Here is a 12,961-nt window from a genome sequence, read left to right as displayed (position 1 = left end):
TATGGATTTGTGATTTGGAATGCATGTTTCGAATTATGGATTTGTGAATCCATAATGCATTATTTGCATTATGGATTCTGAAATTTGAAAACATACTACAAATCCGCAAATCTGGAAGATTATCGAACTCATCAATCAAGAAGATTTATGGATGCACCAATTTGGAATTTTTGTGGATTCAATATTCTAGAAGACGAAAAACAAAGTGCAGATTCCCTGTTCCGTCAACCTAGCGAACTGCATTGTCTGGAATCACAACATATGTAATGCGAAAACAAAAATCCAAAAAAAAATGGAATTATTGATCTAAAAATAAAATACTTACATTCTTCTCCGAATAGAGAACCACCCACCGAACCACCACCAAGTCGCTTGGGACACCACCGACCACCACCAAGAGAAACACCTTCCTATGTCAAGAGATGGAGCAACACTGCCGTAGAAAGAGCAATGCAATCAGTTTGTGTGCAGTCTGTGTGCAAAGGAAAAGAAAAAGTAGAGTGTGGATGTTGTGTGCATTTAGGGTTTTTAGAAAATATTAGGAATAGAATTATCTTTGCATAACATTGTGGGGGTGCAAAAGAAAAACGTAGGGGTGCAAGAACAATCTATCGTAACTTTTTCTAATTCAGTGTTAAAGTGAGCCCATCAGGAAGGAACCTGCAAAAATGTTGGGCTTCATCTTCCTGCACCCCTACGTTTTTCTACCTACATCCCCACAATTTTCTAAATCCTGAAACTGACCTTGACCTTTTATTTGAAAAAGGGCACTGTGATTACTGGAAATCAAGATCTGGGAGTGTGCTACGGATTCATCAATCTAGAATTGAATCATTTTTTTCTGGATAAGGGGGTATTTTGGAAACAAATTTTGCATAAATTATTGATTTTCATAATGCTGAATTCAAAAGCCTAATTCTGTTATGGATTGGTGGATCCAGAATTGTACCGACCCGTCCTCGAGCGTTGACCAAAGTCAACACTTGGTGGGACCCATTAGGGGCACAGTGAGATGAGAAGGGAGACGACCAGGTCTCGGGCGTTGACTAGGCTCGGACCAAGAAGCGCTTACAGTTGGGTGGTGTCACCCCCCGATACCCACGGGTAGGAGTGACCGTGGAGGGGGCGGCACAGTAGGAGGCGGTATGGTAGGGGCGTGGAGGCCTCGGGCCTCGGTACCTCAGAAGAGTAACAATAGAAGAGAAAGGTGGCTCTAAAGCCATACTCCTAATACCAGTAAGGAGAGACCCGGCTCGCGAAGTACCTATGCATGAGGCGTGGAGACGCGGCAGTACGCGCCACCTTTGGAGAACCACTGGGACAGATACGACCCAGGAGAGGGCCACGTCCCAGGCGGTAATTTGCATGCATGGTATGTGAGAAGGGTAGAAATACTCCCAGGGCGAGTGACTAGAGGCCGGGGTGCATGAGTTGGCACCCAGGTAGTCACCCCCCGCGCCAGATGCACTTCGAGGAAGGGAGACTTACACGCTGGGATTTCCCTAAGTTGGGTTACAGCGTCGTAAGGCCTCCCACACAGAGTTGCGCTTAAGTTAGAAAAAGACACGTGGCAGAAGCATTGACGAGGTATAAAAGCTCTCGTTGTCAGGAGTTTAAGGTACGTTCAATTCATTTGACGCTTACACACTATACGCACGAGTGATTTGAGAACGAGAGAGAAATCAGTTAGAATTCAGTTACGCACCTTCTGAACATTGTAGTTGCGGTGTTCCGATACAGAGGTGCACGGTGTTTTCTGCCATTACTGACTTGAGCGCCGGAGTGCAAACGGGTGCGAGGGCGCCCTTTGTTCTCTCTGTTTCAAGTATTCACAGCGGTGAAGGGTGAAGGTTTGGAACGAGGAAGAAGGAGTCCTTGATACGCAGGTCTTAGCTACGCACGAAGGTCAATCTGGTCAACCGGCAGGAACATTTGGCGCCCACCGTGGGGCCGATTTAAAACGGTAGTCCCACCGCAAGTAGTTGGAGGTTCAGCAGCGAGGTTCATGGAGGTCTTTCAAGATTCTTGCAAGATTTACAAGTAATCCTCAAGTTTCGTTCAGTTCTACCAAAGGAAGTTCAAAGATTCACAGTAACAGTTCGAAGAATGAGGACAACGAGGCAAAGTTCGACGACGCGCGCAGAAAGTGATGACATGACCTTGCAGCAGGTCATGGAGATGATACAAGGCCTTCAAGAGGCGATGGCGGTGTCGAAGGTAGAGCAAGAGTGCATTCAGGTGGATCTTGCGGCGTCGCAAGCAAGGAATGAGGAGTTGTGCCGCGCGAACGAAGAGTTGCGTCGTGGGTTGCACAACCACCCTGGGAATCGTGAAACAGAGGATCGCGAGTGTTTTACGCCACCTAGGGAGTTTCCTATGCCATTCTCGCAATCTATCATGGAGGCAGTGATCCCGCACACTTTCGTGGGTCCGAAGGTGACGTTCACGGGGATGGAGGATCCAGAGGCACACCTCACTGCGTTTCATACGCAGATGATGCTAGTTGACGATTTTGACGTTGTGAGGTGCAAGCTCTTGATGAGCACGTTGACAGGTATGGCCATGGACTGGTTCATTAGCCTTCCAGACGGTCACGTGACCTCCTTTGCGCAACTCTCGCAGCTGTTCAGTGAGCAGTACATCGCAAACCGGGCTCCCCCGTCAGTGTCGTATGATCTCTTCGATGTGAAGCAGTATCAGGGGGGAGACGTTGAAAGAGTACATCAACCGTTTCGGGGCACAGGTGGTGAAGGTTGGCACCACAGAAGAGCCGATGATCGTGTATGCATTCAGGAAAGGGATCTGCCCTGGGCCATTCTGCGAGTCGATCATCAGGAATCGCCTAGAACTTTCGCAAAGATAAGGCGTCGCGCGGTGGAGCACATCGCGACGGAAGGGGAAGTGTGCGAGAAGCGCGCGAGTGTTGCACCCGCCCGCCTTAGAGCACAGTCGCGTTCACAGCCCGCCAGGGTGAATGAAGTCGCGACAGGGAGGATAGGTCAAGAAAGGAAGCACCCCTACGAGGCGAGGAAGCCCCAGGCGAGGGGGCGTACAGGGGAGAACAGGTCGGTTAGGCATAACTTCATGGTAGAACTGAAGGACCTTATCGTAGTGCCTAACATCGCAGATAGGCTGAGGGTCTTCGCGAAGACAGATAAAGTGTTGGGACCACACAAGGATGCGTGGTGCGAATTCCACCAGGCGTTCGGGCATCAGATCACCAACTGCTTGGCTCTGGGCCATCAGTTGGACGAGCTAGTAAAGAGTGGGTTTTTGAAAGATTATATGGCGGGGTCATCCGCAGCCGCGGCCTTGGCAGTACTAGAAGAGGATCAGGCCCATGAGATGCCAATCCATGGGGAGGTGCACACCATATCTGGTGGTTTTTCAGGAGTTGGATGCACTGCCTCTCAGCGTAAGAGGTACGTGCGATCAGTGAACTCGATGGCCGAGCAGGCGGCGGACGACTCGCTGGACATCAACCTTGCATTTACGAAGGCTGATCTCCGCGATGTCGTCCCCCACGACAATGACCCTGTGGTTATTTCGGTCGTGACCGTAGGGAGGAAGGTGCATCGGGTGCTCGTGGACCAGGGTCGTTCCGCGGATGTGATGTTTTGGTCCACATTCAACAAGCTGCAGTTGTCCCCTGATCTGCTGAGGCCATATACAGAGTGCTTGTATGGCTTCGCAGGGGACCAAGTGGAGGTACATGGCTACCTAGAGCTGAGGACGAAGTTCATGGATGGTACGGCGTCGCGTATTGACAATATATGGTATCTAGTTGTGAACGCCAATTCGGTGTACAACATTTTGCTAGGGAGGCCAGCTCTGAACAGGCTGAGGGGGGTGTCGTCGACATGGCACATGAAGCTGAAGCTGCCTGATCGTGATCAAGTCCAATCAACAGGAAGCAAAGAAGTACTATGAAAATAGCCTAAAAACAAAGAGAGGCGTGTTTATGGTGGTGGAGCGCCCACCCAGCACGGGTACGCCCATGGAGGTAGAGCCCGTGGAGGAGACGGTACCCGTGGGGGAGACGCCCGTTGAGGCAGTGCTCATGGAGGAGGCGCCCGAGGAGGCGGTCTCCATGGAGGAGACGCCCGAGGCGGCATCGCCCATGGAGGAAGCGCATGTTGAGGCGACGCCTAGAAGGGAGGGGCGCGAGGGCGTGTTTTGCGCAGAGAGCGCCCGAGATAGGCGACCCAAGCCAGCCGAGAACATGGTCGAGAGGCAGATCGGTGGTAAGACTTTCAAGCTGAGACGACTGTTGAGTCAGGAAGAGCAGGACCAGGTGGCGGCAGTAATCTCACGTCATCTGGATGCCTTTGCGTGGTCCGCCTCGGACATGTCCGGCATCGACCCGGATTTTTTATGCCACCATCTCACCATGGACCCCAAGGTTCATCCTGTGCGGCAGAGGAGGAGGATGTTCAATGACGAAAGGCGCCTCGTCGTACAGGAAGAGACCAAGAAACTGCTGAGCGTTGGCCACATCAGGGAGATCCAGTACCCTGAGTGGTTGGCCAACGTGGTGTTAGTGAAGAAGGCGAACGGGAAGTGGAGGATGTGTGCGGACTTCACTGACCTGAATAAGGCGTGCTCTAAGGATTCGTATCCCCTGCCCAGCATCGACGCGTTGGTGGACAGCGCCTCGGTCTGTAAGATGTTAAGCTTTTTGGATGCGTTCTCGGGGTACAACCAGATCAAGATGCATCCCCGCGACGAGTGCAAAACGGCATTCATGACCGAAACGTGTTGTTATTGCTACAAGGTCATGCCGTTCGGGTTGAAGAATGCAGGCGCCACCTACCAAAGATTGATGATTAGGATCCTTGCACCTATGCTGGGTAGGAATGTGCAGCCTATGTAGACAATATGGTGGTGACCTCCCAAGAGAGAGGGCAGCTCATAGCTGACCTGGAACAGCTGTTCGCCACAATAGCTAAGTACCGCCTCAAGCTGAACCCCGAGAAGTGTGTCTTCGGGATCGAGGCGGGTAAGTTTTTGGGTTTTCTACTCACCGAGCGGGGGATAGAAGCGAACCCAGACAAGTGTGCGGCGATTCTAGCAATGAGGAGTCCCGCCTCGGTGAAAGAGGTGCAGCAGTTGACAGGGCAGATGGCCGCTCTGTCCAGATTCGTATCGACTGGAGGAGACAAGGGGCATCCTTACTTCCAGTGCTTAAAAAGAAACAGTAGGTTCGTATGGACCGAGAAGTGCGAGGCGGCATTCCTCAAGCTCAAGGAGTATTTGGCGGCTCCTCCCGTGCTTTGTAAGCCACGGACAGGTGTGCCCCTCCGGTTGTATTTTGCGGTGACCGAGTGGGTGATCAGCGCTGTGCTGGTTCAGGAGTAGGACCAGACCCAGAAACCTATATACTTCGTAAGTAAGGTCTTGCAGGGACTGGAGGCGAGGTATCAGTCTTTAGAGAAGGCGGCTCTGGCGATGGTGTTCTCGGCCAAGAGGCTCCGTCACTACTTCCAAAGCTTCACGGTAGTAGTACTGACGGACCTCCCCATCCAGAAGGTGTTGCAAAAGCTAGATGTCGCAGGGAGGATGGTCCGCTGGGCGGTAGAGCTATCAGAGTTTGATATCCTGTACGAGCCCAGGGGGTCCATCAAGGGACAAGTATACACAGACTTCTTGGCGGAGCTCTCGCCAGGAAGCACACAGCAAGAGGAAGAGGTGGGCTCCTAGTGGGTGCTCTCGGTGGATGGGTCCTCCAATCAGCAAGAGAGTGGAGCCAGCGTGATCCTGGAGAGGCCAAACGGTTTGTTGATCAAGCAGGCCCTGAAGTTTGCGCTCAAAGCAAGCAATAACCAAGCAGAATACGAGGCCCTAATAGCTGGGATGCTCCTAGCCAAGGAGATGGGTGCGCGGAGCCTGCTGGCGAAGAGTGATTCACAACTGGTCACGGGGCAGGTGACCGGGGAGTACCAAGCTAAAGATCCGCAGATGGCGGCATATTTGAGATATGTTCAAGTGTTGAAAGGGGCATTCGTGGCGTTCGAGTTGGTCCACGTCCCAAGAGAGCAGAATGCCCGAGCTGACCTGCTCACCAAGCTGGCCAGCTCTGGCAAGGGGGGAAGGCAGAGGACGATCATCCAAGAGACCCTCAAGATGCCACGAACGTTTGTGGCGAATAACAGGGTGGACGTCCTTCAGATCAACGCGTTCAAAGGAAGGTCGAGGAGTCATCGGTCCTTGATTCAGGACACGGCGAGGGCACCCAGCATAAGTGTTTACCCGGCCTCGCCAGAAGAGGAGGACCCCATGCAAGTGTGCGTCCTGGAAGAAGGGGACACGTGGATGATGCCCTATAGGCGCTACATCGCGGATGGGATACTCCCAGCAGAGCCTGAAGAAGGCAAGAAGATAAAGAGAAATTCCACGAGGTACACTCTCGTGGATGGGGCACTATTCAGACACAGGTTCACGCACCCGATCTTGACATGCGTGAGTGGAGAAGAGTGTACAAGGATAATATCTGAGCTCCATGAAGGAATTTGCGGAAGCCACGTAGGAGGAAGGTCTTTGGTGGCCAAGGTGGTCCGTGCAGGCTTCTACTGGTCGACTGTGAAGGAGGACTGTGTAAGGTACGCCCAGCGGTGCAAGCAATGCCAACTGCATGCCGACTAGCACAAGGCGCCACCAGAAGAGCTGAGGTCAATTTACAGCCCATGGCCTTTCCACACGTGGGGAATTGACATTCTGGGGCCCTTCCCGTTAGCAATAAGGCAGATGAAGTACTTGATAGTTGCCATCGAGTACTTCACGAAGTGGATAGAAGCAGAGTCGGTGGCGCAAATCACCGCACACAAGGTACAACACTTTGTTTCGAAAAATATTGTGTGTCATTTCGGCGTACCGAGGCGCCTTGTCTCAGATAACGGTACTCAGTTCGCAAGCCAGCAACTGAGAAAGCTATGCGCAGATGTGGGCATCAAGCAGGTGTTCGCATCTGTCGAGCACCCTCTGTCGAACGGGCAGGTGGAGTCTGCCAACAGAATCCTACTGAGGGGGTTGAAGAGGAGGATCGAGAAGGCCAAAGGAACTTGGGCGGAGGAGGTGCCCAGGATAGTATGGGCTTATCACACCACGCCCCAGTCTTCCACCATGGAGACGCCATTCAGCCTTGTATACGGATCGGACGCGATGATCCCGGTAGAGATCCACGAGAGCTCACCACGTTTCCAGAGCTTTGTGGCTGAGGAGTCCAATGAGGAGAGGAGGGTGAACTTAGACCTGTTGGACGAAGCCAGAGAAAAGGCAAGAATCAAGGTTGAGGCTGTGAAGAGAAGGGTAGAGCATCAGTACAACTCCAAGGTGAAGCCGCGGCAGTTCCAAGTGGCTGACTTGGTCATGCGGAAGGCTCATCCATATGAGTTGGAAAACAAGTTGTCTCCCAAGTGGATTGGACCCTTCAGGGTGACCGAGGCTCGAGGGAACAAGTCATACAAGCTTGAGACTCTGGAAGGAGGCCCCATCCCGCGCACTTGGAACGCGGCAAACTTGAAGTTTTATTTCAGTTAAAAAACTCTATGTAGAATACAGTTTAAGGGGACACTTTTTTTCCCTTTCGGGGGTGTTTTAATGAGGTCACCCAAGTAAAAATCAGTTTGAGCATACATTGTCTTAAGTTTTCCTCATTACAATGTAAAGAAACGCTAAAAAGAAGTGACGCGGTTCGGTAAGAAACAAACCCACCACCATGGTGTTTAGACACCTCAGCAGGAGGGACGCGGATATATCCTCTAGGCGTGGACACCAAGCGTGCAAACCGCTTCGGACGTTTAGACACCCCGAAGGGAGTGGCGGGGGGCGCACTCTTCGGGCGTGGACGTCGAGTGCGAAAGGTAAGCATAACCTAGTTAAAATTCAGGCGTCTTGTCCCTGGGCAGGAGTTAATGGATTCCTTCGGGACGCCTCCTCCCTAGGTGAGAACGACTAGCCCTAGTTGCCCTGATGTTTAGACCCCTCGCAAGGAAGTGGCGGGGGGCGCCTCCTTCGAGCGTGGGCATCAGGTAGAAAGGAAGTTCGGAGCAGTGGGGAGCCAGGCGACTTGGTGCAGATACACGCCAGATAGGAGAAGCGCCATCCTTCGGGAAACCTTCAACTTGGGCGTAAACACCAAGTCCTTGGCCACCTTGGTGTTTGGACACACCGGGGACAAAACGACACTGCTTTCAACAGGCCTCTCCTCGGGCGTGGGCACCAAGTACACTGACCGCCTTGGTGTTTTAGACACACCGAGGACGAAACGACACTGCTTCCTAGCAGGCCTCTCCTCGGGCGTGGGCACCAAGTGCGAAGAGATAAGGACTAGTTGCCTTAGTGTTTAGACACACCGGGGATGATACGGCACTGCTCCTAGCAGGCCTCTCCTCGGGCGTGGGCACCAAGCTCAACTTTGTCCCAGTGTCTAGACACACTGAGGACAAAACGACCTTGCTTTCAGCAGGTCTCTCCTCGAGTGTGGGCACCAGTACGAGTGAGTAGGCTTCGGCCAAGATAAGTCCTCCTTCACCTTTGAGCGATGTTGAGGCCAGGGAAGATAAGTCCTCCTTCGCCTTTAAGCGATGTCGAGGCCAGTAACACTTTCAGCAGCAAACGCCTCAGGGCCACGAAGGTTAAGCAAAGATCAAGCTAAGAGTTTCTTGCGAGTTAAGAAAGGAAAGAGATTGGGAGCAAGTGAGAGACATACACTTTGACTTAGCAAGAAAGATAAAAAGGAAGAGCGCGTGCTACCTATTGTCGAGGAAGTAGCAAAGCTAAGCAAAGGAAAGCAAAGATAAATAACATAAACATCTTGAAAGCAGCGAATAAGAGTAAGCAAAGGTAAAGCTTTAAAGTGTACAAAACAAAGAACAGTGTTCAAACTTTACAACGAGAAGGAAAGTCAATCATCTTCAGAAAATTCTATGGGCACGACATTTCCTTCGACAACGTGTTTTGTAGGGCCGTAATTGGAGACGTCCATCTCAGGGTGTTCGCAGACCACCTGAGATAGGGCCTCTTCAAATCCGGTAGCAAAGGCGTTGGTAGCATCGTCGAGGAGCTCCTTCTCGACCTTTTGGGAACGTGCAGCCTGGGAGGCCAGTTCTTTCTCCATGGCTGCCAAGACCTCAGCCTTCTCAGCAAGTTGTTTGGTGAGGTCCGCCTTCATCAGGTCAAAGGCTTCGTTCTTGGCAGCCAGCTCAGCTTTCAGCAGATCAAAAGCTTCATTTTTGGCAGTGAGGTTAGCTTCCACCTTGCCTAAGTTTACCTCTTGAGAGGCGCAGCGTGCCTCAAGGTTGGTCACTTTGGTTTTGGAGGCCTCGGTGACTTTTAGCTCAACTATTTGTTCATGAAGGGACACTACCTTGGCCACAAGTTCAGTATATGTTTGGCCCACTACATGAAGTCTTTTGTTGGTTGCCTCTTCAGCCTTTTGTGCCACTTTTAGGGCCTCTTTGATAGCGGCTTCTTGATTGAACCAGCGGCGAGCTTGGTCGATCATTTGTTCTTTCAGCAAGGCCAACTCCCTAGCCTTAGCTTCAGTTTCCTTCCGCCAAGAGCTGGCAACTGAAAGGTATTCCCCAAAGGAACGAAGAGCATTCTCCTTCATGGCCTTGCAAGATGGGTCTTCCGGGGGTACCTGTTGGAAGCCCTTCAGTAAGTATTGGATGGCTCGAGAAAGCTCTGGAGCTGGTGCAGGAGTGGGCTCAGGGATGGTTTCAGCTCCTTCCCCCAGCGCCGTGTAGTTAGGAGGTGTGAGGGCACTGGGAGGGTGATCCCTCAGAGGTTCAGCATCTTTATTAGAGGTGGAGTGGGATGTAGCCACTGTGGTAGTCCTCCTCCTCTTGAAGACTGGGCCCTCAGCGGTATCCTCCTTGTCGCTGGAGGGAACGATCACCACCCCTTTTCCTTTGTCAAGGAGGGCTGGTGGAGATGAAGTCCCAACCATGGCCAATGGGATAGCTTCGATTGGAAGTGTGGAGGTGGGAGTTGGAACGGTTTGAGGTGAAGGGGGGTTTGGAGTGGTTTGAGCAGGTGCAGGCATTGACAAGGTTGGGGCAGGGGAGGTTGGAGTTATGGTAGCCAAAGCCTCGGGGGCTGGGGGTCTAGAGGCACCAGCCCCACCAGAATTGGCCTTGCCACGGGCGGTCAAGACCTTAGCAAACCTTTTCCGTTTCTCCTTTCCTAGCATCATGTCTACACCAGAAAGAAATAGTTATGGGTCAAGCATGCCATGAAAGCAGTGTGAGAACAGTTTATAAAATGTGCAAAGGAAACGGCATAAACAAAGACAGAGAATTAAAGTTAGTAAAGAAGGGATTACTCCCATACCGATATGTTTGGTCAATGCAGCGGGGTCGTATTCGTGCTTAATCAGTTCAGCGGTGTTGAATACTACCCCTAAGCCAGCCAAGACTTGGCATATCTCGCGATCAGTCGAGTTTAGCTCGTCCAGAGTCTTGGCTTTCTTCAGTTTAGGTTCCTTTACCCAGTACAAGGGGAACCCATCTAAGGAAATGGGGTCAGCTTGGGAGCTGCACACCCTGAAGAATTTCCCTCGGAAGCCCTTGTAAGACTGCTGGTAGAAGGACAAGATTATCCTCCCGGCAATGCCGCTGAAGCTAACCCATAAATTCTTCTCAGGGCTCTTTGCCTAGAAAAAATGGAGGAAGACGTCCACTAGGGGATAGCACCCAAAGTAGCTGAAGAGGATTCCAAAAGCTTTGATGAAAGCCCAACTGTTGGGATATAGCTGGGCTGGAGTCACGTTCACCTCTGTTAGAAGCTCCCTTTCGAAGCTTGTGAAAGGGAGGCGCATTCCGACGCGTTGGAAAACAGTTTGGTAGAAGAAGAAGAATGGTTCCCCACCATTCGAGCGATTGTCTACACATACGGGTTCACCCACGGTGCAGGGACGAACGAAAATATAAGCATCGTGCCTCCTCCCAAAGGCACTACCCTTGCACCCCGGTTCGCTATTCAGATGGTCCCTCCAATCGAAAAAGGAGGTTAGGGTTGAAGTTTCTGCGAGCAACTCGTCAGAGGCCCAAGGGTAAAGTGGTTTGTAGTTTACACTGGGAGGTGGAGGGTTAGCGGTGGTTTTTGTACGCGGAGAAGAAGAAGAGCAAAGGTTTAGCAAACAAAGGTTATGGCGTCAAAGGCGAAAGAAAACCCAGAAAAACCTTACCCACGCGAGAAGTTCAGAGAACAGGGGAACGAGGAGAATGAGAAGGGAAGAGTGAATGCAAGAATGTAAACAGTCCCAGGCAGTAATATCAATATGAAAAATCAAGAGTAAAAGCCATCAACGCAGAAAAACCATACCTTTGGGTGATCGAAGAAGCGAGGGTCTTGGGTTTGAGGAGAGAGATCAGAGAAGGCTTGGTGAAGGAAGATGAAAGAGCAAATGAGAGCGTAGGTGATGGAACAGTGTCTGAAGCACACGTTTTTGAAAGCTATAACGTAAACTTGAGAAGCGCAAACGACGTTAAGTCGTGACCGTGTGATTGGGCCACGTGTTGGAAGATTATCGCATGACTCAAAGTGTCACGTCATGGCGCAGGAACGTCCCATCACTAGAATGCCACGTAGGACGGTAGGGCGAGGCCTTAGTCTTTTCGCTGAAAATGGCGTTGTCAGCTCAAGACTGGGGGACTTGTGTACCGACCCGTCCTCGGGCGTTGACCAAAGTCAACACTTGGTGGGACCCATCAGGGGCACAGTGAGATGAGAAGGGAGACGACCAGGTCTCGGGCGTTGACCGGCCTCGGGTGTTGACTAGGCTCGGACCAAGAAGCATTTACAATTGGGTGGTGTCACCCCCCGATACCCACCGGTAGGAGTGACCGTGGAGGGGGCGGCACAGTAGGAGGCGGTACGGTAGGGGCGTGGAGGCCTCGGGCCTCGGTACCTCAGAAGAGTAACAATAGAAGAGAAAGGTGGCTCCAAAGCCATACTCCTAGTACCAGTAGGGAGAGACCCGACTCGCGAAGTACCTATGCATGAGGCGTGGAGACGCGACAGTACGCGCCACCTTTGGAGAACCACTAGGACAGATACTACCCAGGAGAGGGCCACGTCCCAGGGGGTAATATGCATGCATGGTACGTGAGAAGAGCAGAAATACTCCGAGGGCAAGTGACTAGAGGCTGGGATGCATGAGTTGGCACCCAGGTAGTCACCCCCTACGCCAGATGCACTTCGAGGAAGGGAGACTTACACGCTGGGATTTTCTTAAGTTGGGTTACAACGTCGTAAGGCCTCCCACACAGAGTTGCTCTTAAGTTAGAAAGAGACATGTGGCAGAAGCACTGACGAGGTATAAAAGCTCTCGTTGTCAGGAGTTTAAGGTGCGTTCAATTCATTTGACGCTTACACACTATACGCACGAGTGATTTGAGAACGAGAGAGAAATCAGTTAGAATTCAGTTACGCACCTTCTGAACATTGTAGTTGCGGTGTTCCGATACGAAGGTGCACGGTGTTTTCTGCCATTACTGACTTGAGCGTCGGAGTGCAAACGGTCGCGAGGCCGCCCTTTGTGCTCTGTGTTTTAGGTATTCACGGGGACGAAGGGTGAAGGTTTGGAACGAGGAAGAATGAGTCCTTGATACGCAGGTCTTAGTTACGCACGAAGGTCAATTTGGTCAACCGGCAGGAACAAGAATGCTTTTTTTTGAATTATGGATTTCTTAATCCATAATCCATATTTTTGTTATGGAATGGTGGATTTGGAATGCTTTTTTTGAATGATGGAGTTTTGAATGTGAAATGCATATTTTGAATTACGGATTGGTGGATCTGAAATTTTACTGGAAGTGTCAATCCAAAATTTTTCTGAATTCCATAATCCAGAATGCAAAAAAATAAATACAGTTCAAATGCATTTTAGGGTTTTTAAAAAATAATAAGGACAATTTGGTTTTTGCATAATATTGTGGGGTGCAGGAAGAAAAATGTA

General features: G+C 51.2%; 2 protein-coding genes across 2 annotated transcripts; both read left to right on the top strand.

Moving 5' to 3' along the window:
* The first annotated feature begins 2,202 nt into the window (after window positions 1-2,202).
* On the top strand, window positions 2,203-3,930 carry LOC137825141 (uncharacterized). Its single transcript, XM_068630814.1, has one exon. The coding sequence runs from the start codon at window positions 2,203-2,205 to the stop codon at window positions 3,928-3,930; it is 1,728 nt and encodes a 575-aa protein (XP_068486915.1).
* Window positions 3,931-5,958: 2,028 nt separating this feature from the next.
* Window positions 5,959-6,642, top strand: LOC137825139 (uncharacterized). The gene has a single exon (XM_068630813.1). The coding sequence runs from the start codon at window positions 5,959-5,961 to the stop codon at window positions 6,640-6,642; it is 684 nt and encodes a 227-aa protein (XP_068486914.1).
* Window positions 6,643-12,961: the final 6,319 nt, after the last annotated feature.

The sequence above is a fragment of the Phaseolus vulgaris genome, chromosome 8 (genome assembly GCF_000499845.2).
Source record: "Phaseolus vulgaris cultivar G19833 chromosome 8, P. vulgaris v2.0, whole genome shotgun sequence".
NCBI lineage: Eukaryota > Viridiplantae > Streptophyta > Magnoliopsida > Fabales > Fabaceae > Phaseolus > Phaseolus vulgaris.
Note: the sequence above shows the minus strand (reverse complement) of the source record. Positions and strands in the feature narration are given on the sequence as shown.